The sequence below is a fragment of the Notolepis coatsorum genome (genome assembly GCF_963971535.1).
Source record: "Notolepis coatsorum genome assembly, chromosome: 6".
Lineage (NCBI taxonomy): Eukaryota > Metazoa > Chordata > Actinopteri > Aulopiformes > Paralepididae > Notolepis > Notolepis coatsorum.
Window position 1 is genome coordinate 164641673 of NC_140170.1, and position 24570 is coordinate 164666242.

General features: G+C 44.3%; 1 protein-coding gene across 1 annotated transcript in view; it reads left to right on the top strand.

Annotated features, from left to right (window-relative positions):
- Positions 1-24570, top strand: part of slc25a26 (solute carrier family 25 member 26) — a 188893-nt gene that overhangs the window by 146749 nt on the left and 17574 nt on the right. Inside the window, exon 7 of the mRNA XM_084316643.1 lies at positions 8776-8845. Coding sequence (XP_084172769.1) covers positions 8776-8845 — 70 coding nt within the window. The remainder of the gene's footprint in view (positions 1-8775; positions 8846-24570) is intronic.

Here is a 24570-nt window from a genome sequence, read left to right on the forward strand (position 1 = left end):
CTGTTGTTACCATTTCCAGCTTGAAGTCGTCCTTGCGGACCCCTAGGTTTTTGTAGTAAGCTACTATGTGTTCTACCCCATAAAGCCCTGAGTGGGAGGGTAGTTTGTTTACCAGTGTTGTGGCTATGTTTGTGAAGAAAATGTTTAAGTAATTGGCTACATCCAGCTTGTCTGTGATGAGCGTGTTGTCCGTTTTTATGTTTATGTTTGAGAATCTGGTTTTAAGTTTTTTACTGCATCCTAGTTGATTATTGAGTAATTTCCAGAGAGCGGGATGACACAGAAAGGAGTGAGACATGACATCACAGGGGAGAGCAGGAGGACACAGAAAGGAGTGAGACATGACATCACAGGGGAGAGCAGGAGGACACAGAAAGGAGTGAGACATGACATCACAGGGGAGAACAGGACAGTGGCGTTGCATGGGTAAAATAACAGAGGATGCCAAAAAAAAATTATGCATTTTTTTTCTTTAAACGTTTTTTTTTATTTTTTATATTTAAGCCAAATAATATTGTGACTAAATAAAAATGCACACTAAATAAAAATATACATTTCAAGTGTAAACAATAGATACAGCTATAGCTACTATAGTCCATGGGCCAGACCAGATATCGGCAGTGTTGTGCTAGTTACTGAAAAATAGTAATTCAGAGACTGTAAACAAACACGCTCACAACGTGTCTCCGCAGTGCAATATGGCTTCCCCCCGAATCCCCGTCATTCGAGCTAACGTTAGCCGTTAGCTAGCCTAGGCTAACCCACCGGGTTACATGGAGGAGGGAGCTACCGTTAGCCGTTAGCTAGCCTAGGCTAACCCACCAGGTTACATGGAGGAGGGAGCTAACGTTAGCCGTTAGCTAGCCTAGGCTAACCCACTGGGTTACATGGAGGAGGGAGCTAATGTTAGCCGTTAGCTAGCCTAGGCTAAAGCACCGGGTTACATGGAGGAGGGAGCTAATGTTAGCCGTTAGCTAGCCTAGGCTAAAGCACCGGGTTACATGGAGGAGGGAGCTAATGTTAGCCATTAGCTAGCCTAGGCTAACCCACCGGGTTACATGGAGGAGGGAGCTAATGCTAGCCATTAGCTAGCCTTAGGGTTGCCACCTTTGACCAGTAGAAATAAGGGACACATATCATCGAGCGTGCGCGTAGCGCGTGCGAGAAAAAATTTGGGGCGGTTTTTTTGGGCGAAAATGGCCGGATTTTGTCACTATTTATTTATTTTTACTTTATTTCGGTTTTATGACATTTATATTAAAAAGAGCTAGCCCCCCAAACCCCTAAAATACATATAAATCTATGCATTTTGGAACAGTTACTATATATAGTCAAGAAAGCATTTAGTCATACTTAAAGTTTAAAGTGCTTTATTTGCATTTAACATTGTTTTAATAAATTGGCTGAACTATAGCCTCAACTTGAGCATAATACTGTATGCATATAAAGTGCTGTAAAAACTAAGCCTGGGAACACTTTTACTCAAAGAGGACAATTTATATTACAATGAAACACTTGTGTGACCCAAATTAAAAGATTAATAAAAAATAAAGTGCAAAGAAGAGTAAACTCATGGCTGCCAGGTGTAAGATTCTGATCAAACTGGCCAGTATCACGTCTTCGTCTGTTTGGCCCTCCATCCAATTCCTCTGCGTTGTGTACTTTTAATGGTCCTGACGTCTCCGATACTGGTAGATAAGATCCTTATCTCCCCCCCGTTAGTGCAATCCGTAAACCATAATACTTCCCCACCTCCGTAAGAATTCGACACTTCGACAACGTGAAATACCTTACAAGGAAAAGCATGGTTTTATTTCTCTAAACAGAAACCTCAGCTCAGATGTTAACAGATTGTATTGTCCTTGAAGAGTATATTTCTAATGATCTTTCGGTGTGTTCATATTATCGTCCTTTTGCTGTTCAGTCCAATAGTGTTCAGGCCTGTTCGTTAGCCTAAAACCATCCTCGTGGTAGCCGAAGCTACTGGTGATGTGCCATTCTCCCCCCCCCCCCCCCCCTCTCTCTCGTCGAGAGGAGAGAGTCTCTTCTGGTTTCTTCCCTCTTAGTCTCAGTCAGATTTTAGTCCTACTCGCTCTTGGTCAGATTCTCGTCTGCTCAACACCCGGAAACACTGTTCGACTTATAGATGTTCGTCGTCGCAACGACGGCCCCGCCTTCTGGTTGTCATGCGACGTGTTGTCATGACAACTGCATAACCTTTAACACTAATAAACTCACGTTTCATTAAGATGAACCTCTCTCCCTCCTGTCCTGGGAGACAGTACACTCTAATCTCAGATGTTCTTCTAAGGAATTCATAACAAAACCCTCGCTGACGCGGCCTGTGCCTGTGAAACCACTGGTTCCACCACCGTTCTATCACCGTCTCCTGCTTCCATGCACATTTCGATCTACCATTTTAGCTGTGGTCATCTCTCCCCAATCTATACATCACATACATTGAAAAAGCACCGTTTTCTCTCAATCCCCCCTTGATTCTTATCACCCCTCAGAATCATAAGACTACTTGGTTTTTCAATTAATTATACACAAAAATAGACTCATAACAATTAGGGCCCCGCCGTCTGCTGTTTTCCTTTTGTTTTCCATTACCCGCATCACACCCAAACCAGAAAGGATAAACAACGGTCATGGAGGAGAGAGAGAGAGAGAGACAGAGAAAAACACAGATGCAACTTTTCAGACGACACACCTAAAACCCTTCGGTCCCCCTATCAGGTACCCCACGTCCAAATCAGAGCGCTCCCTTCCCTCTCTTACAGTACACCTCCCATCTTGGGCCGGTTCCGTCTTCTAGGGCAAGGGCCCCTTTCAGTGACGGCTCCTTTCCTGAGCTGGTCCCCCCTCCAGGGCGCGGTCCCCTAGGCAAAAATGTCCCCCCTGGTCTGCTACTGCTCAGTGTCTCTGGCTGTCCTCTCCACATCTGCTCCTCCACCGCCGCCATCTCCTCTCTCTCGGATGATCTGTGTACCAGGCTGCAGTGCCTGGCCCCTGCGGCTTCCTCCTCCTCCAGTCTGTCTCCTGGTCATCTCCTGGTCATCTCCATCGCTGTCGGTGTCATTCCCCCCTTGAAAGCAGAAACACAACACCGGCAGTCGTCTGTCCATTCGACTTCCCTTGTTTTGCTATTAGTCTACCATGGCTTTGGGCCTGCAGCTCGTTCTCTATATATTTTTTCTCTGCAAGCCCCTATTTGTTCTCTATTAGTCCCCCACCTTCTCAACACCCATATCTAATCCTACAGGGCTGTTCCCTGTTTTGTTGTCTTCCGGCGTGACACCAGCAGCTAAACGATACCCACTCGGCGCTCTACGTTTGTCCCACGGTTGACCCCCAGCGCGCGCCAGTTCTTTCTGGTGACGTGTCCCCTCAAGACTCTGCCTATTTATTAGGTGTGAGAAGGCCCCACTGGAATTCAAACTCCTTCTTTATTCAATTATTAACCCATTCAAATAACTGCACCATCTTTCTGTGCAATTCTTATTTAATCTCATTAGATTCACTATTGAATCACTCCCCCACTCCGCCACTAGATGGTAGTACAGGCCTCTATCTAAATATTCCCCTATGGGTAATGAAAACTCCCCAGCACTACCCCCCCTCCGCCACTAGGTGGCGACCTACTCCTCCTCCATGGTGTTTTAGTTGACGTGTCACTTCCTGGTTCTTTATCTGTTGTTATCTCCTCGTGGTGCTCACGGCCATTTTGACTCGCTCATAATGGCTACTCTCTCAAACAAACAAACGCTGCCCTTCCTTCCACGGCCTAAAAACACAGCTGTTTTTCCTCTCTTTCCTATCCATTATCAGGGGACGCTTTCTCAGACTAATACTCTTGCCTGATCGGACATAATACACACTGGTACAATCTCCTTTCGACTTTCCTTCTGTTATGAAAACAGTCCCGCCATAACAATTTTTCGATCTGATTCAAGCGCCCCCCCCCCCCCCCCCCTTTCCTCATCTCGCATTTACCCTCCTTAAACCAAAACTGTGCAGCCTGCCTCGTTTGCTTTTCATTCTCTGTAGATAACACCCTCGATTTTCACCATGGCTCTCTGCTCATATTATTACAGCTGGCATTCTCTCTGTCGAACTAGAAATGTTTACGTTTACGGATTCACTATCTGTTCGTTTTTATTTGGCTTAAAATCAAAACAACCGTGTGCACAGTGAACTCACATTTTTGATCGGAGCGCTGTTTCCCCTACAGCGCTGGTTCGCCTCCTGACCGCTCGACTCGCCGCTCTCTCCCAGGGCTGACCGGCCTTGCTTCGATCATGATTCTCCCACACATTGATGACTGTTGTCCACTGTCGCCCCATTATTGAAAAAGTCTTTATCCGTTGTTCTTATCTCTTGCTTTCTGGCTGTCATCAACAACCAACTGTTCCCGTTGTTTTAATCTCTTGCAAATCCGGGTCCCAACGGCATCAACTGTAAGATTCTGATCAAACTGGCCAGTATCACGTCTTCGTCTGTTTGGCCCTCCATCCAATTCCTCTGCGTTGTGTACTTTTAATGGTCCTGACGTCTCCGATACTGGTAGATAAGATCCTTATCTCCCCCCCGTTAGTGCAATCCGTAAACCATAATACTTCCCCACCTCCGTAAGAATTCGACACTTCGACAACGTGAAATACCTTACAAGGAAAAGCATGGTTTTATTTCTCTAAACAGAAACCTCAGCTCAGATGTTAACAGATTGTATTGTCCTTGAAGAGTATATTTCTAATGATCTTTCGGTGTGTTCATATTATCGTCCTTTTGCTGTTCAGTCCAATAGTGTTCAGGCCTGTTCGTTAGCCTAAAACCATCCTCGTGGTAGCCGAAGCTACTGGTGATGTGCCATTCTCCCCCCCCCCCCCCCCCCCCTCTCTCTCGTCGAGAGGAGAGAGTCTCTTCTGGTTTCTTCCCTCTTAGTCTCAGTCAGATTTTAGTCCTACTCGCTCTTGGTCAGATTCTCGTCTGCTCAACACCCGGAAACACTGTTCGACTTATAGATGTTCGTCGTCGCAACGACGGCCCCGCCTTCTGGTTGTCATGCGACGTGTTGTCATGACAACTGCATAACCTTTAACACTAATAAACTCACGTTTCATTAAGATGAACCTCTCTCCCTCCTGTCCTGGGAGACAGTACACTCTAATCTCAGATGTTCTTCTAAGGAATTCATAACAAAACCCTCGCTGACGCGGCCTGTGCCTGTGAAACCACTGGTTCCACCACCGTTCTATCACCGTCTCCTGCTTCCATGCACATTTCGATCTACCATTTTAGCTGTGGTCATCTCTCCCCAATCTATACATCACATACATTGAAAAAGCACCGTTTTCTCTCACAGGGCAGGTAAATAGAAATACTGACATCTAGTTAAAACACAACCAGATAAATAAGATGTAATATCCCATACCTACCTACCTACATATGTCTGATGTCAGTCAGTCCACAATGCGCCACAGAAAACACACACCTACCTACATACTTTACAGTTTGCTTTGTAAACATCTCCACTGACTATCACACCAGAGGTTTGCCTCATCCCACTCAGGTCTGTACTTCTGGAGGCGTTTTGTCTTTTTAGGACGCGGTGGAGTAGTGTCTGCTGTAGACAATCATTTCAAAGCGACTTCGAAAATAAATCACGCAGCGCACAGACTCTCTGATTGGCACAACGGCACAGAACTCTTCCTAGCAACGTGAAAGCGCTAATTCTCATTGGTCGGTGAGCTGCTGAGCGCACGCCCACTATACCCGAGTTGCCATGTCTGTTTATTTTCCGCAACTTTTGGACACACTTTTGCTTGTTTTTGTAGGTCGGCTGGCTCATTTCTCTCACTAAACTGGCAACCTTAAAATACGGGACAAAGGGCGTCCCGTATCAGTTCAATACGGAACACGTCTTTTAGTTTCCAATTACGGGACGATTCCGTATTTTACGGGACGGGTGGCAACCCTAGCTAGCCTAGGCTAACCCACCGGGTTACATGGAGGAGTGAGCTAATGTTAGCCGTTAGCTAGCCTAGGCTAACCCACCGGGTTACATGGAGGAGGGAGCTAACGTTAGCCATTAGCTAAGCCTAGGCAGTCACCATGTACAGTATGGCTCGGCGGCCCGTCAAATAATAACACAGTATTACACTCTGACAACGTTAGTTAGCTTACCTGGCCAATGTAGTGCTTGTTGTATGCTTCATTGCGTCGTTAATAAAGTTTTCAATCAATCAATCAAACAATGCCATTTGTTTAAACTCCTTCTTTCTCCTTCCTCGATGACGTTTTGTCACGTTTAGCTTTTAATGTGATTTGATTGGCCGGGGGGGGGGGGGATGAAGCAAAATTAGAATATATTCCCCTACCTAGAACCAAGCTGGGTCGTTTATTTGTTTATTTGTTTATTAGCAAAGGATCCCTGTAACTGAGGGGTTACAAAACCCTGACTGTATTAAAGATTGTGATAGATTAAACCACTGCTAGTTATGTACTTTAATTACTGGCCAGACAGTACATCAAATATAGATGGTGAACACCCACAAGAATACGGCATTGACAAAGAAATAGTATTTGAGGGTAATTTATTATTATTAGGCAACGTTAGGTTACAGAATGAGAATTAGGGTCGCGCTTGTATGGCGAAGAATATACGTAAAGTCAGTCAAGAGCATGAGTCACTAAGAATAGCAGGAATCCTACGATGGGTCTAAGTTGACACCACCTGTCGTATAGTAGCAATTATATAGGGCAACACTGGTACCGACTGAGACAATGGGTTCCCTCCGGGGTGTAAGGCCTGGAGGGTAGAGGAATGTTCGGGTACTCCGTCTGATTCAATGAGGAATAAAGAGACTCCAGGTACAGGAGTCGGTCCTTGTAAACTCCCTTGATCAGCAGCAAAGCAATAATTGTAATCCAAATGCCCGACAGCATTGATGACAGCTAGCCAGCCCCGTCCACGAGGCAGGCCCGAGTTGTAATCCTCACGAGGTTGAATCCCAAACGATAGTGGAAATCAACGATGCTCTTCTCCGGATACCACGTTCCAAATCAATACAATCCAACCAGTAATGGTTCTGCAATCGCCGACGCCGATTCTCCTGTGTACATGTCCAACGGTTCTCCGCCTAGGACTCCTCTGGTGTGGGCGACGTATTTAGGCCACACAGCCTGGTTAAGTACACTAGCTAAAGACACGACGAACCGCTGGGTAATGTTACACACGGATAAACTGTGGCCGCACGATATACAATAAATGATCGACTATTTACTTCACATTAGATTAAGTCGAACTCAACGTTACTTCATTAAACTCTGACACTTTTACCATTCTATTCGCACGCGGTTCTCAATGCTCTGTTAGACGCAAGGTTGCTCACTTCACTGCACGTTGACTCGTGGTGAAGGTGGGTAAGGTACTGAACGTAACTGAATTGAACTAAGCGACTAAGCACGGTGTGCGCACCTTGCGCTGTATTTATACTTAAGTGAATATCTAGTCCCAACCTCAGTCCTTGTCTCGTATTACTACGCTGACTCCGGGCATGTTCCGACATGCCTGCAGTTGTCTTTGAACTTGCCGTTGGGGGCTTGCGCGCTGGCGCCTGGGGGCGCTGTCCAATAGGAGAGCGAATATTACTCTGGTCTGAACGCAGGTAAAGGGATATTCCGTGTATATATATAAATAATATACAAAGTATATCAAACAATAAAGGGATATTCTCAGTTTAATCTGGCCCTTCACAACAATCCCCATTAGAGTTTTTGTATTAAAAGATTGTGATCGATCATATCAAATGCGGCACTGAAGTTTAACATAATAGCACCCACCAGCATGTTAAGGCTTAGGAGCTAAGCCCAACCCAGCTCGAATCTTATTGGCTAATAATTAAGCAATAGGACGAATAAACAAAAAAAAAACGCCCTAGCATCCAAAAAGCCTCCAAATGTCAATCAAAATAATGGTACCAGGCTGGCAGACTGTGAGTCAGTGAGTATGGGCTGCCTCAGTCAGTGACAGTGTTAGAGAGAGTGGCCGCAGTTTAGCTCGTTCGGTTAATTTCTCCACAAGGGAAATTATTATAACACAGAGATGAAAAATATTTTTTTTTTTATTATTGTAAACTATTAAAACATGTATACATTTTTTTAATTTTTAAATTTAATTTTTTTTTTTTTTTTTCTGTTTATATTTTTGGGGAAGCTTGGCTACCCTAGGCTTCCATGAATATTCACCACTTACAGAAGGACACAAAAAGGAGTGATACATGACATCACAGGGGAGAGCAAGAGGACACAGAAAGGAGTGAGACATGACATCACAGGGGAGAGCAGGAGGACAAGTCAGAGAGGAGTGAGACGCATGACATCACAGGGGAGAGCAGGAGGACACGGAAAGGAGTGATACATGACATCACAGGGGAGAGAGCAGAAATAGCCCTGCAGCTTGGTTCCCAGCCCTGGACCCCAGACCCTGACCAGAGTTCACCATGTGTTTTTAATGTGTCTGAGTGTCAACTAACTCTCTCTCTCTCTCCTTTCTCTTCATCCATTTTTCTTTCTTACTCGCTCTTTCTCATTCTTTCATCATCTCCCTCTTTTGTCATATTTCCCCCCTCTGTGTCTCTGTCTTTCTCTCTCTATCTGTGTGTCTCTGTCTTTATCTCTCTCTATCTCTCTCTCTCTCTCTCTCTATCTCTCTCTCTCTCTCTCTCTCTCTCTCTCTCTCTCTCTCTCTCTCTCTCTCTCTCCTTCCCCCAGACGTTGTGGTCGAGGAGGCAAGGTCACACGCTCTACTCTTGGCAGGCTGCAGTGTGCGGAGCTCTTGCAGGTGCAGGGGATTATATGCTGCTTTGGGGAAAAGGCGGAGAGCTGGGGGAGGGAGGGAGGGAGGGAGGGATGGATGGAGGGATGGGTGGGTAGATGGCCAGAAGTGCATGTGAAGTTTACCCAAAAGTCACATTCCTCAAGGATTCCACACAGGTTAGCTGAACTAGCATCCTATGTCCTCAACTGCACACCAGACAGGGCAAGGATGGAGATTAGAGGAGAGGAGGGCACAGGAGGGCAGTGCAAAGGAGAGGAGAGGAGGAGAGAGGAGAGGAGGGCACAGGAGAGGAGGGCAGGGCACAGGAGAGCAGTGCAAAGGAGAGAGGAGGGGAGAGGAGAGAGGAGAGGAGGGCACAGGAGAGGAGAGCAGGGCACAGGAGGGCAGTGCAAAGGAGAGGAGGGGAGAGGAGAGAGGAGAGGAGGGCACAGGAGAGGAGAGCAGGGCACAGGAGGGCAGTGCAAAGGAGAGGAGAGGAGGGGAGAGGAGAGAGGAGAGGAGAGGAGGGCACAGGAGAGGAGAGCAGGGCACAGGAGGGCAGTGCAAAGGAGAGAGGAGAGGAGGGCACAGGAGAGGAGAGCAGGGCACAGGAGGGCAGTGCAGAGGAGAGGAGGGGAGAGGAGAGAGGAGAGGAGGGCACAGGAGAGGAGAGCAGGGCACAGGAGGGCAGTGCAAAGGAGAGAGGAGGGGAGAGGAGAGAGGAGAGGAGGGCACAGGAGAGGAGAGCAGGGCACAGGAGGGCAGTGCAAAGGAGAGAGGAGAGGAGGGCACAGGAGAGGAGAGCAGGGCACAGGAGGGCAGTGCAGAGGAGAGGAGGGGAGAGGAGAGAGGAGAGGAGGGCACAGGAGAGGAGAGCAGGGCACAGGAGGGCAGTGCAAAGGAGAGAGGAGGGGAGAGGAGAGAGGAGAGGAGGGCACAGGAGAGGAGGGCAGGGCACAGGAGGGCAGTGCAGAGGAGAGAGGCGAGGAGGGCACAGGAGAGGAGGGCAGGGCACAGGAGGGCAGTGCAAAGGAGAACAAAGAGGAGAGGAGGGTACAGGAGGGCAGTGCAAAGAGGAGAGGAGGGGAGAGGAGGGCACATTGCAAAGGAGAGAGGAGGGCTGTATCACAGTAACAGCCCTGTATCACAGTAACAGTAACATCTCTGTATCACAGTAACAGCCCTGTATCACAGTAACAGTAACATCTCTGTATCACAGTAACAGTAACGGAGTAAGTAGAGAAAGACTGGAGAAAGAGAGAGATAGAGAGACAGGGTAGAGGGGGACTTGGGCCCCTGCAGCTGTGCAACCTATTGAACAGTGGGGCCTGAGAGAGAGAGAGAGAGAGAGAGAGAGAGAGAGAAAGAGAGAGAGAGAGAGAGAGAGAGAGAGAGAGAGAGAGAGAGAGAGAGAGAGTAATGTGAGACCGAGAGGGGGGGGCAGACAGGCGGGGGAGAGGAAATGACAACAATAAGAGGGACAGGTTCAACATTTTACAAACAGATCTTGGGAGGTGTAACCCTGATTTTAAATAAATCAGTTCAGAATTTTGGAAACCCCAATATATTATGCTGAAACCTACTTTGTGAAGTAGGTTTCAGTGTTTGTTTCAGGGTTCAAATCAAATCAAATCAAATTTATTTGTAAGGCCCGACAACACACGTTAATGTCCCCATGGGCCGTACACGTCTTCTTTAAACAAGTCAAGAAGAAACATCACAATAAATCAAGAACAAAACAAGGGGAGCATGTCTATGTTCCCCGGGTCCTATGTTCCCCGGTAGCGATAAAAAGGGTCCTATGTTCCCCACTACCGTTGTGGCTCCCGAAAAAGCTGGTGCTATTATAAATTATTATTATAATTTTTTATATTAATAATTATTATATTATAATAAAGGTTCTGCACGCATTAACAGCTCCGTCTTTTAATACACTTATATCATACAGTAAGGTCAAATAAACACGTACAGTCCCCGCTGAAATAAAGGTTCTGCACGCATTAACAGCTCCGTCTTTTAATACACTTATATCGTACAGTAATGTCAAATAAACACGTACAGTCCCCGCTGAAATAAAGGTTCTGCACGCATTAACAGCTCCGTCTTTTAATACACTTATATCGTACAGTAACGTCAAATAAAAACGTACAGTCCCCGCTGAAATAAAGGTTTGCGTGCAACAGATTCTAACGTGTCTGTTTCATTTTAGGATTGAACAGCTCCTGCCAGCCAAGACAGCCAGCGGCCGCTCTGAAACCGATTGATTGATTGATTGATTGATTGATTGATTGATTGATTGATTGATTGATTGATTGAAAATGTTATTAACAATTAGTTGCAATGAAACACAGTATAATATAGAACAATATGTACTGTAAAGTGCAAACAATGTGCAATGGTAACAACAATCTACACAAGCTGTGGGCTATATACACAGGATAACTATGTAGACTGCTGTATGAGTTCAAATGATTGAGATCAAACTATGCAGACTGCTGAGGGAAACTCTATGTTCTTGGTGCGTGTGTGTGTGTGTGTGTGTGTGTGTGTGTGTGTGTGTGTGTGTGTGTGTGTGTGTGTGTGTGTGTGTGTGTGTGTGTGTGTGTGTGTGTGTGTGTGTGTGTGTGTGTGTGTGTGTGTGTGTGTGTGTGTGTGTGTGTGTGTGTGTGTGTGTGTGTGTGTGTGTGTGTGTGTGTGTGTGTGTGCGATTTATAGGATAGGAATAGGAAGCCAGCGTAGGGCGGACAAACTGGTGTGATGTGATAAAATGTTCTAGTTTTAGTTAGTATCCGTGCAGCCGCATTTTACACGAGAAACAGACTTCTGTGGTTTGGGGGGCCAACAATTAACATCTCAGTTTTATCTGCATTAAGGAGTAGAACGTTTTGCGACATCCACTTTTTGACGGCAAGCAGGCAAGCCTCAAGATTTTGTAATTGGGAGGAATCATTTGGCTTAATAGGTATATATAATTGGGTGTCATCAGCGTAAAAATTTAAGTTTATGCCAAATTTGCATATGATATTGCAGAGGGGTAGCATATAAATCGAAAATAGCAAAGGGCCCAGGACAGAGCCTTGTGGGACCCCGCATTGCACTGGGAGGGTCTCAGATGTTAAATCATTATAGACCACGCAGTGTGTTCTATCAGTTAAATAAGATTTAAACCAAGCAAGTGCGTGACCCCGAATGCCAACATGATTCTCAAGCCGACCTAGAAGAATCGAATGATCGATAGTGTCAAAGGCTGCACTGAGATCAAGCAATAAGAGCACAGAAGTTAGGTTTGAGTCAAGAGAGAGCAGTAATTCATTTGTGACTTTGGTAACCGCCGTTTCGGTGGAGTGTAAGGCTCTAAAGCCAGATTGAAAAGATTCATTAAGATTATTGTTTGATAGATGGTCAGTAAGTTGCGTTGCGACAATCCGTTCTAATATTTTGGATACGAACAGAAGATTGGAGATGGGTCTGTCATTTTTTAAGATTAGAGGGTCCAGGTTCGGATTTTAAGTAGTGGTTTAATGACGGCTGATTTAAAGGCCAGGGGCACCACACCAGTAGACAAGGAGGTGTTGAAGATATTGAGTAGGGCAGGGCCTAGAGTTGGGAAGAGTTTTTTGATGAGAGTTGCTGGAAGAGGGTCAAACAGACAGGTTGAGGGTTTAGACCAATTTAGAGAGGGCACTAAGTGAGCCGTTTTCAAGGCAGCATAGCGTATGGCTGGATTCAAAGTCAGGGGGAAAGCCCATCAGAGGTTGGGAGGGACTCTGATTGTTGAGTAAGCCAACAATTTCATCTCTTATGAGATACATTTTCTTGGTAAAGAATTTAATGAATTAGTTAGCCGAGAACGCATGGTTTAGGGCACTTGGTTGTTTCTGAGTAAGTTTTGCAACTGTGTCAAACAGAAACTTTGAGTTGTTTTTGTTTTCGTTAATGAGCCCGGAAAAATATGAGGTTTTGGCAACTGAGAGTGCCTTTTTGTAGTTACGTAAACTATCATTCCAGGCAAGGCGGAATACTTCGAGTTTGGTCGAACGCCATTTATGTTCAAGTTTGCGACATGCCTTTTTAAAGGAGACCAGGGAGTTTGTTTTTGCGGAGCACGTTTAATTTTAGGCTTAAGGGGAGCGACAATGTCGAGCATGCTACGAAGGGTGGCGTTAAGTTTGTCTGTAAAGAGATCAAGGGGGCCAGAGTAAGAGAGGAAGGGAGAGAGGGTGTCTGGTAGGCAGTTAACTAGAGTTGGGACAGTTGAGGCGTTAATACGACGGCTCATGTAGGATTCTACACTGTCTGGGCGAGAAACCGTCAAATCAATTTGAAATTTTATGAGGTAGTGGTCTGAGAGAGCAGGAACATAGGGAGAAACGGTCAAATCTGACACAGTGAGACCGCGGGCTAGGACTAAGTCAAGGGTGTTCCCACCACTGTGAATGGGTTGGTCAATGATTTGAATGAGACCGACAGAGTCAATGATGTCGGTAAAAGCCTTATTTAGGGGATCTATAGTTTTGTTGGAATGAATGTTAAAATCACCAACAATTAAAATGTTATCTGAGCGCGTAACAAGCTCAGAGATGGAAAACTCCTCTAGGAAGAGGGTGTAAGGGCCTGGGGGGCGGTAAAGGACAGCCATTACAAAGGATGCAGTGGAGGTAGGAATCAGACCGCCACACTTTCTGTTGGGGGGAGAGGGACGCAACAGGAGCACCTCAAACGAGGAAAATGTACAGTTTGCGTCGGATGTAAAGTTGAGCTTAGGGTCGTAAATTAGAGCAACTCCGCCTCCTTTCTTGGAGGTGCATGCGATATGGGAGCTACTAAAATTAGGGGGTGAAGCCTCGTTTAAGGGCAGAAAGTCATTAGGTTTAAGCCATGTCTCAGTGAGGCCCAATAAGTCGAGACTATGGTCTGTTATCAGTTAATTTACCAAAAGAGCTTTGGTTGGTAGAGAGCGAATGTTGATAAGGCCAACCTTCACTCACTCTGTATATTTAATAGGGATGCACGATAATTATCGGGCCGATAATTATCGGGCCGATATCAGCAATTATGACGTCATCCCGATAAACCCGATAACGTTATTAATAGCTCCGATAATATATAATACATTTTTTGGTTAAAAGAAATCCGTTGTGGGTGGATTTGGATGAAGGCCGCTTGTTTTTATTATAGCCTCCTCCCGTTTTGCCAGTACTGTGGTATGACTGACAGCGTGTGGTTTAGGAACAGGGAGTTTTACACAAATCCAGCGCTCCCTTTCTTGGCTGTGACATAGTCACGTTACATTCGGAGGCAGACAGTCGATCTGCCAATTACGTCCCTCCGCTTGCACCCACCTCTTCTTCTTACCACCAATCAGAAGCTCTTGTTCGTTTATTTACCTCCGGATTGTCGGCCATTATTCTACTCGGAGCTATAACGTTAGCTGCTCCCTGCCAGCCACATTGACAAGTACCAACGCTTATACATTACTGGCAAATGTCTTGTTGCACTTGTGGCAACGAGCGTTGTCAGCATCGACTTTAGTCAAATAGACCCAGACTTTTTTTGAGGAATTTAAACGTTGCAAACTAATCTTGTTGGCCGTTTTCTATATCTCCTCCCTCGGTCTCTCTCTGCCTGCGCGAGCGGGCTGTGCTCTTACACACACACACACACACACACACACACACACACACACACACACACACACACACACACACACACACACACACACACACACACACACACGCACACACAGGTGCTGTCGAGAGCAGAGCTGTCTGTACTCTGCAGCACCTGTGTGTGTGTGTGTGTGTGAGTGAGTGTGTGTAAGAGCACAGCCCGCTCGCGCAGGCAGAGAGAGACAGAGGGAGGAGAGATAGAAAACGGCCAACAAGATTAGTTTGCGACGTTTAAATTCCTCAAAAAAAAAACTCCATAATTTCTCGAGTACCGATAGCAGTACCGATGACGTCGGAGCTTATAAATACTAAAAGAAAAAGAAAAAAATTGATTAAAAGAAATATATATATATATATACATTTAAAAAGAAAATTATAATACAATAAATATCGGTTATCGATATCGGTTATCGGCTTGAGGAGCATAAAGTGATCGGTATCGGTGTCAAAAAATCAATATCGTGCATCCCTAATATTTAACAGCGCGATTTTCAGCCATGCAGGTAGGTTTAATCGCAATTAAGTTGGCATGGTTTATCGCACAAGGACGAGCTGGGTAAAGCGGAGCGTAACAAGATATTCTAGTTTTGATTGGATATACCGGTTTAAGGATAGACATAGAAAGAGAGGAGTGGGGAGCCTGGTGGAGGAGGGACCCAGCATGGTTAGTGTTACAAAGGGTCAGATTAAACCGAATATATATATTTATTGCTTGAGATCCCTTGTATAATATTTGTATATCGTTTGATATCCCTTGTATATTCTTTGTATATATACACGGAATATCCCTTTACCTGGGTACAAACCAGACCATAATATTCGTTCTCCTATTGGACAGCGACCCCTAGGCGCCAACGACCATACCCCCAATGGCAAGTTCAAAGGCAACGCCAAGGCATGTCTCAACATGTCCAGGTTTGCACAGTAATACGAGACAGAACTGAGGTTGGCACTAGATAATTCACCTTACGTATAAATACGGCGCAGGTGGAAACAGCAGCAATTCGTTCATTACTAGTAAAGCCTTCACCACGAGACAACGTGTAGTGAAGTGGGCAACTTTGCCCCTGAATAGAGCCTTGAGAACCGCGTGCGAATATATTGCTAAAGTGTCAGAGTTTAACGCAGTACCGTTGAGTTCGACTTATTCTAATGTGAAGTAATAGTCTATCATTTATAGTGTATCGTGCGGCTACCGTTCTTCAGTGACCAGCATTACCACCGGTTCGTCGTGTATATAGCTAGTGCACTTATCCAGGCTGGGCGGCCTAAACTCGAGCCCCCATCCTAGGAGTCCTAGACGAGAGCCGTTGGATATGTACACCGGAGAACCTACCCCGGCGAATGCAGAACCTTTTCTGGTTGGATTATATTGCTTTGGTACCGTGACTGCTGGAGCAGAGAACCGTCTACCCCACTATCGTGTGGGATCTACCCCCGTGAGGAGCATCCCTCGAGCCCGCCTCTAGGAGGAGGCTGGCTAGCTTTCATCCATGCTGTCGAGCATACTGGATTATAGCTGTTGCTTTGTCTACCGATCAAGGGAGTACTGCACTGGTTCCTGTATCTGGAACCTCGTTATTCCTCGTTGACCCAGACTTTGCACCCGAACATTCCTCTACCCTGCCGGCCTTACACCCGGAGGAAACCCCCCAGTGTCTCCAGCTGGTACTAGTGTGCCTTATGTAATTGCTATGCCACAGGTGGCGTCAGTTTAGACCCATCTTACTATTCTCATTGACTTACGCTCTTGACTTACTTTACGTGTGTTCTTCGCCTTACAAGCGCGAGTATAATTCTCAATCTGTAACCTAACGTTGCTTGCTCTGATAATAATAAATACCCTCTAAATAGTACTTTATGTGTCATTGCCGTATTCTTGTGTGGGTGTTCACCATATATATTCATGTACTGTATGGCCAGTAATTAAAGTACATAACTAAGTAGTGGTTTAATATACCATACTCTCAATACAGTCAGGGAATTGTACCCCTCAGTTACAGTTAGGAAATGTATAGGGATTGGCAGGCTCCATCGGTGGTTTAGCATGACTAGCAGGCTCGCTAAGAGTCTGTACCCTGTCATGCTTGTGGGGTGGCTGTCAGCCCGTTCAGAGTACAAACTAGAGCTTGGCCCCATTGCATGGGTTTTGTGGCTAACTAAACAACTAAATCATGTCACTAGCTGGAGCTGTGGTGTCCAGAATGAGGAGACAGGGCTAGGGCTCCTGAACTTCAAGTCAAGAGTTTTATTTGTCACGGCATACAGGGCATACAGTGAAATGTGGGTGGTCATGCCCGCAGCGATTGTGCAATAATACAAGTAATAAGAATAAGACATAACAGGTATAATGTACATAAAGTTTAAAAATGCATGGTAAAAGACATGTTAACTTACCCTTTAATATATTCTGATTCATGCATAATGAGGAGACGGGGCTAGGGGTCCTGAACCTACCCTTTAATAGAGTCTGATTCATTAGGCAAATCTTTTTACCGACGTTTGATTTGATTTCATTCAGTCTGATTGGATTGGAGACACTGCTTCAGTCAGCTGTAATGAATGAATGCATGCATGTAATATAAATATAAACATTACACAAAGGGTATTAGTTCAAAACGGTATATGTATAAACATGTTCATTTCAGTTGATATTCCATACAACTCATGCACGTACAGCATGTACAATAATGCTGTATATACTATATGCACGTATAATGCTGTATATACTATCACAATCAATTTGAATATAATCGAATTACCAATTGTACTGGCTGCTGCAGATGGACACAAGTAGGAGTATTGCACGCACATCTGAACCAGATGCTGCAGATGGACATCACATTCACACAAACACATCAAGATGCATCGACCGTTTTACCCTTTAAAACACAGGAACGTTATGTGTGCGTGTGTGGAGCGTAGGACTAGTCTCAACATACACAGCAGTATTGGCACTGACGTTTCAATATGCTATGCTTTGACAAGTCTGCACAATTACCAATTTCCTATCTTTTACGTCAGCGATGTCACGTCCTGTATAGAGAAAACCGGGAAGGCTTCACTTTATCTTGTGCTCCAGCAGGCAACATGAGAGAGAGAGAGAGAGAGAGAGAGAGAGAGAGAGAGAGAGAGAGAGAGAGAGAGAGAGAGAGAGAGAGAGAGAGAGAGAATTGGTGCATACATGTGACTTGCACTATGTTGCACTACTTGCACTATGTTGCACTCAATGTCTGAGATATCCTACGAGTCGTTAGTGCCATCACAGCAACTAAAACAGTGAGAAATGTTTACAGAGAGAGAGAGAGGATAATGTGAGCAAGTGAGACAGAGAGAGATGGAGAGAGAAGGGGGAGGGAGAGAGAGATAGATAGAGAGAGAGATGTCTGGTCATTTTTTAGCATGGTGTTATTCACTGTCAAATATGCAAAGAAAAATCATAATTCATAATCTCCTTTGTTTCATCACAATTTAAGCAAGCCTAGTAGGGGAGTCACACTTTTTACTCTAGTGTGAATTGCTCATCATCAAAACATCTTTCAATAGTCATTCCTACATTAAATTGAAGCTTAAGATGTTGGCTTGAAATGTATATCCCTCTCATTTTCCAACGTATTGTAACAAAGAGTTAATCACCTATCAAATACACTCTGACACATTGTGACAACCAACCCCATCATGGGGATGGTTGTCACAGACTACAGTATGTGGTTGGTTGTCACACCATGTGTTTTAATGGGAAAAATCTTAAAAAGAAGGCAGAACTAAATTTGAAAGTTTAATTGCATTGACAAGTTGACAAATACATAACTTAATGCATCTTAACATGAACATAAACAGGAATCACATCTTTAGGCCATCCTATATAACAAAATAAGAACACAATAAACCCCAACTGGAATGTTTTGATAGCATCAAGGCTAACAGCCATCTAACAACTAGTTAGCTAGCTAACAACAATCTAAACTATAGCTATCCCTTCACACTTTTTAAGGGTAATAATTGTTTCATTATAAACTAATTGTGTAAAAGCCTAGAAGAAAAATACTGAGGAGCGGAATATTTACAAATGGACATGAAAAACACAAAAAGTCCTTTCACCTCAAATTCAGCTGTTTCACTCCTAAGATGACAATGTAGGTGAACTCTGACCCCAATTCTGGACATTTATAATGAATGTGACAACCTACCCGTGTGACAACGTCCCCCGTTCTCCCCTAATAGACACAATATTTCTGACACTGGGAATACATTCACTGAGGTCCATAGATGTCCCTAGATACCAAGAACATGCAAATGGACCACTGCTGGCACCATTGAATAAAGATGGGAAAACACAGTGGCAATCAATGAGTTAAGAGGTTAACCTCTTAAGCCCGACGAGACTGGTACCGGTCCCAAAATGACATCACGTCATAAATCAATCTCTCCAGACTGTTTGACAAAAGTATCGTTTTATTTTTCAAACGTATTAAAGTATAAACATCATAACCATGTCACAACAGCAGTTATAATGTATATTATCATCAATACATTAGTTTACCAATAGGCTAAAGTGTTATTAGATAGATTTTCGTTTTCGTTTTTCTGTTGTTTAGTTCGCGAAAGTCGACCATTTTGGAAAGATTTAACATTGGGAATTGTAGTTTTCTTTGACGCCATTTAGAAGAGGACACCGAGAGCTTTCAATGAGCATTGGAATTTTTCTGAACAACACTTCCCAAAGGCCTCTATGGGGCAAATTACTTCTGTATGCATTTTTTTATATCTCTTATTACTCGGGATAATAAACCACAAAACGTAATGTTATTGACATATATTGAAGCGCAGTTAGTTTATCTTCCCTATTTTTTGCATGTAGCAACAATTAGATTTGAAATGTGTTTCAAAATGGTGGCACCCTGGCAAAAATAAAAAAGCTACTGTACATACAGTAGATTTCATTATCTGTTCTTATGCACGCCTGGTGGTACTAAATCCAAATTGAACTCGGGCATTTGAAATATAAGATTTGGCACAATCCAGGCGGCTGGGTGGCGCAGCGGACATTGCGCTCGTCACCAACGCAAGAGACACCGGGTTCGACTCCGGCTGTCGGCGTTGCCTCCGGCTTGGCAGAGTTAGCGGGTGGAAGTCGATGGGTGGTAATCTGGACGTTGTGGACAGCGACTCCTACAGGTCGGTTGGGGACGCCTGCACAGCAGAGACAGGAAATGGCGGGGGTAGTGTGAGCCTCCCCACGTTACACCTCGCCAATGAGAGTCCGCGCTGGCAGGTGAAAAGATGTGACAGGCTGCCTCCTCGTGTACCGGAGGGGACACGTGATGCAAGGCTTCTATCCTCCCTACAACCGGCCAGTGGGGGGCATATGCGAGCAACGTTCAAGACAGGGGAGGGGAGAATTGGAAACCCGAAATTGGGATGGGAGAAAAAGTGGATAAAAAAATATATATATATATAAGAGTATTGGTGAATGAGGCCCAATGTCTGATATCCTACGACTCGTTGGTGACATCACGGCAACTAAAACAGTGTCTGTGGTGCTGGAACTTCAGGTCACTGAATAACCGGCACAGTCATCTGTTAGAACCATCATGGACTAAAGCTAATTGCACACTAACTTTGCGCATATTGATTGCAATAGATTATATGAATATAAACTAGGGATGTCAGTTTTTTGCGTTAATTAAATTAATTAATTACACAGCAAATTATCGCGTTATAAAAATTTACTCAAAATTAATTACATTTTTTTTTTTTTTTTTAGTTTTTTTTTTTATCTCATTCATTCCATAAGACGTAGAATACACATTTACAGAATCTTTTTTTATATGGTCCATTTGCATGTTCTTGGTATCTGATTCTAGGGACATCTATGGATCTCAGGGAATGTATTCCCAGTGTCAGAAATACTGTGTCTCTTACTAGGCTTGAGTAAATTGTAATGAAGCAAATGAGAATATCAATTAATTTTTATTTATCTTTGACTGTGAATAACACTGCTCAAATTGACCAGACCTGAAAAATCTAAGGAAGATGATTAAACAGAAGGTTTTGTAGATACTAGGGCTGTCCCTGACTAAGGATTTGGATGGTCGACTAAAAGAATATATATATAATATTTAAAAAAAAAAAAAAAACTTTTTTATCATTCCATTTGGGCTGTGGGGGTTGCTTAATGTCTGAAGGAGTCGACTGAAGGCTTCTTGTCCTCTGCAAAAGCATGCAATTGGTCCACTGATGGATACATCTTGATATTTGTCTAGTCTAGTGTGTTCATTAGATGGGTGAAATCCTCTTTCAGTGCCTCTGTGACTGTTTTCGTAGGCAGTTAGCCTCTGGTATGCGTGCCATTAGCGTTAGCCACGCTTCTAGGCCTCTTTTCTTTTGTAAAGAATGATAAAAAAAATTATTTATTTTTTATTTTTTATTTTTTTTATTATATTCGAGGTTGGCCAGTCGACTACGGCTCCTTTCGACCGATTAGTCGACTAATCAATTAATAGGGGTCAGCCCTAGTAGATACAGTACTGAATTCTGCCATCCGGACACATGCAATTTGAAATATGATTATAGAATATAGAATATCAGGCATAAAATGGTTATGCGATTAAAATGTGATTAATTAGATTAATTAATTACAAATCCTGTAATTAATTAGATACATTTTTTTAATCGCCTGACAGCACTAATATAAACTCTTCCTCCACTTGTCAGTGGACCAAAAAGTTATTTGCTGGTCTGTTTGTGCGTCCCGGCCGGCTGTTTGTCCTCCTGGCCACTAGGGGTGGGGGAAAAAATCCATACGTAGTAGTATCGTGATACTTTGCGTGGCGATACTGTATCGATACAGGGACGCCAAGTATCGATATTTAATTATTCATTAAAAAAATATATATATATTTTTTTTTTTCTATAAGGAAGTTGCATTGTTCATTTCAATACCTGTAATAGTACAGTAGTCCACACACACACATGTGCATTCAGTTAAGTTGGAATATGACTGTAATACAAACAGTTCAGTTTGTCAGGTACATGCAACACAGATTACAGTGTTTACATCTGTCTCCTTGAGAAAATACCATGTTCTGCAATAGAAATGATTGAAGTGAGATGAACAGACTGAACTTTATTTTATTAGATAAAACATGTTGACAAAGTTTTACTTGGCAGTTGAAAAAAGGTAATACATTAAATTTGATAAAAAAATTATTTAAAGAAATTCGCAATACTCAGCGTATCGCGATATATTTAGTATTGCGATACTGTCGTATCGTGACGCAAGTATCGCGATAGTATCTTATCATGAGGTCTCTGGCGATTTCCACCCCTACTGGCCAGCATAGCAGCTTTGAACCCCAGGTCTGTCAGAAGCCTCACTTGCTCTGTCATAATGGAGATGAGAGAGCATACAACCAGCACCATGGCACAATCTCTATTTCTGTGTGTTATGTTTGTTTGACAGATCGTTGGCCATTTCTGGTATATAAGACCTTTCCCAAGACTTTACCCAGTCAGCAGGCAGGCAAGCACAATGCGGTCTTTGAGTTATGAGTATAGTTATTAGCCAAATACTCTCAACACGGCTACTGCAGATCCTTAAAACGGTCTGCCGCATTGAACCCTTCACACTTCTAAACGTGCAGAATCTCCTCCACCTCCGACTCGGGTCACCGTTTGCGTTGCCCTCGACGAGCCGCGCTGCCGTTTCTCTGGGGGAATGTAAACAGAAGCCCCTGTGTTCTCTGGAGCGGAAGTCTTTCGCGATTCTCCCTGCAGGGAGTAACTTTTCTCTCACAGGAGATCAGAAACGGATGATTGCACCGACGTGTCAAAGCGGAGCACATGAAACGCTGAGCCGCTACAGCTGCGCACAGTGTAGGACAGACACCGTTTGAAGAGGAGGATTGATCATTGCAGGCCGTTAGATCCACGGCAGGAGACAGACTTACAGCGAGATGGACTTATAGGCGAGAATGGAGAGCGAGAGAAAGACGGAAACCACTGCCAAGCGGTAATACAGCCATAGTTGTTATCACACACCCACTGCCTTACTGTATCATAGCCAGAGAGGAGAGGCAGAGATAACACTACTACAGTTATTGGACAGACGTAGGGTTCACCCCATAAATCTTCCAGTCTTGCGACAGGCCAGACAGAATAGGCAGAGGAGGGGATGAGGGGGATGAGGACACTGCACCCCAAGGAGCGAAGACATGGCCACACGCCACCTCACCTGGACATCTTCCACAGAGAGAGAGAGAGAGAGAGAGTACAAAGGGCCCTATTTTTCCATCATTTGGGGTATAAATGACTGATAGGGACAAAACCACCTGCAAACAAATGAGCTCCAAACAAGCAGATTTATTGGACAGACTTTGACACAGATCAGTGATCACACTGCATGCTGGCTGAAGCCATCTCTCTCAATACTAGACCCATTTTAAATCCTGTTGTCCCTATTAGTCGATTAGACCCCAAATGATGGAAATAAATAGGGTCCAGGTTTAACTCATTCATGGCCAATCACGTAATAGTACGTGTTTGCTCGCCAACCGCTGAGCGCCAAAAACGTAATCTTACGTTTTTAGATATTTTTCTTTTATTTGATTTTTTTTTTTTATCCACTTTTTCTCCCATTTTCTATATTTTCTCCCATCCCAATTTCGTATCATCCAATTCAACCCTCCCCTGTCACGAACGCTGTGTCTTGCCTCCCACAAGCCGGCTGCAATGTGGACTAAGTCATACATAGCACAAGTCCCCTCCGGTACTTGAGGTAACAGCAGTCGCATCTTTTCACCTGCGCAGCTCGATCTCTCAGTGGCGAGGAGTAACGCGTGGGAGGCTCACGCTGCCCCCGACACTTCCTGATTCTACTGCGCAGGCGCACCAATCGACCTGTAGGAGTCGCTGTCCACAACGCCCGATCCCCACCCATCAGTTTCCCACCCCCTAATACGGCCAATGTGTATTAGTATGAACGACCAGCTAAACTGAAAGCAATGTGGAGCGCTGGGCTCGAACAGGCAAGCCCAGCGTCTCCGTCATTCGTGGCGAGCTTCTTGCCCACTACGCCACGTAGCCGCCCTTTCTTTTATTTGATTTTAATATCAATATTACACTCAGAGACCTATATGTTACCGCTGAAAGCCATACTGAGACCCCGAGAGTGCAGTACCGGCCAGATCCTTCTAGATGGCAGTATCGCCCACCCTTTGAAACCCTGTTCCAGACTGTGTGTCACATATAATGTCGTCTGGGCGGAGAATTTTGGTCCAGGCAAGTCTAACGCTTCACACAAGCATCTTGAAACGCGTCTAGCACACTCGATCCATAAGTTGTGCCAAATTATGTCCGGGACCAGATGGACATCAATACTGGAAATCGCGATCAGACAATTGGAATATTCTTTTTGGAATAACCCCGATCAAAGGTAAGGACTATCTGACGTCAATTCCACCTTGATCCTACAATGATTTCATATAGATCCAGCCGATCAGCGTGTGTGGTGTTCAAAACGAATGCCGTTCCTGGCGATCAGAGCATCAAAAAACTACACCCCCCCCACCCCCCTTTGATGCATTCATGATGAAACATAATACCTATTATATACATTTGATTTGGAAATAGTAGCGTGTCCAGGTGAGAAACGCCAACGACTTTAGCTAAATTCACATAGCGCCCTATAACTCAGCTTTTCAGGAATTAGCCCGGATCACTCTGAAACCACGGGATAACGCGCAAACGTATACATGAAAGAATAAAAAAATGTCTCCATAGCTATAATATAGATATAGCTCGGCAAACATTGTGACGCACAGTGAAAGTGACTGTCTTTTAGCGTGGCGCCGTGAGAACAGGATGTGGATAATGGCTGGCGCTGAAAGTGTTAAGAAGAGGATACATGAGAGGGGAAATACTAGTGAGTGAGATGAGACTAGTGGCCACCCTTTACTTTACTTAGATTAGATTAGATTCAAATGTATTGTCATTATACAGCACAAGTACAGTACAACGAAAATAAGTGTGTCATCCAACCAGAGTGCAAATGTGGCAGTAAAGTGCAACAGCAATGTA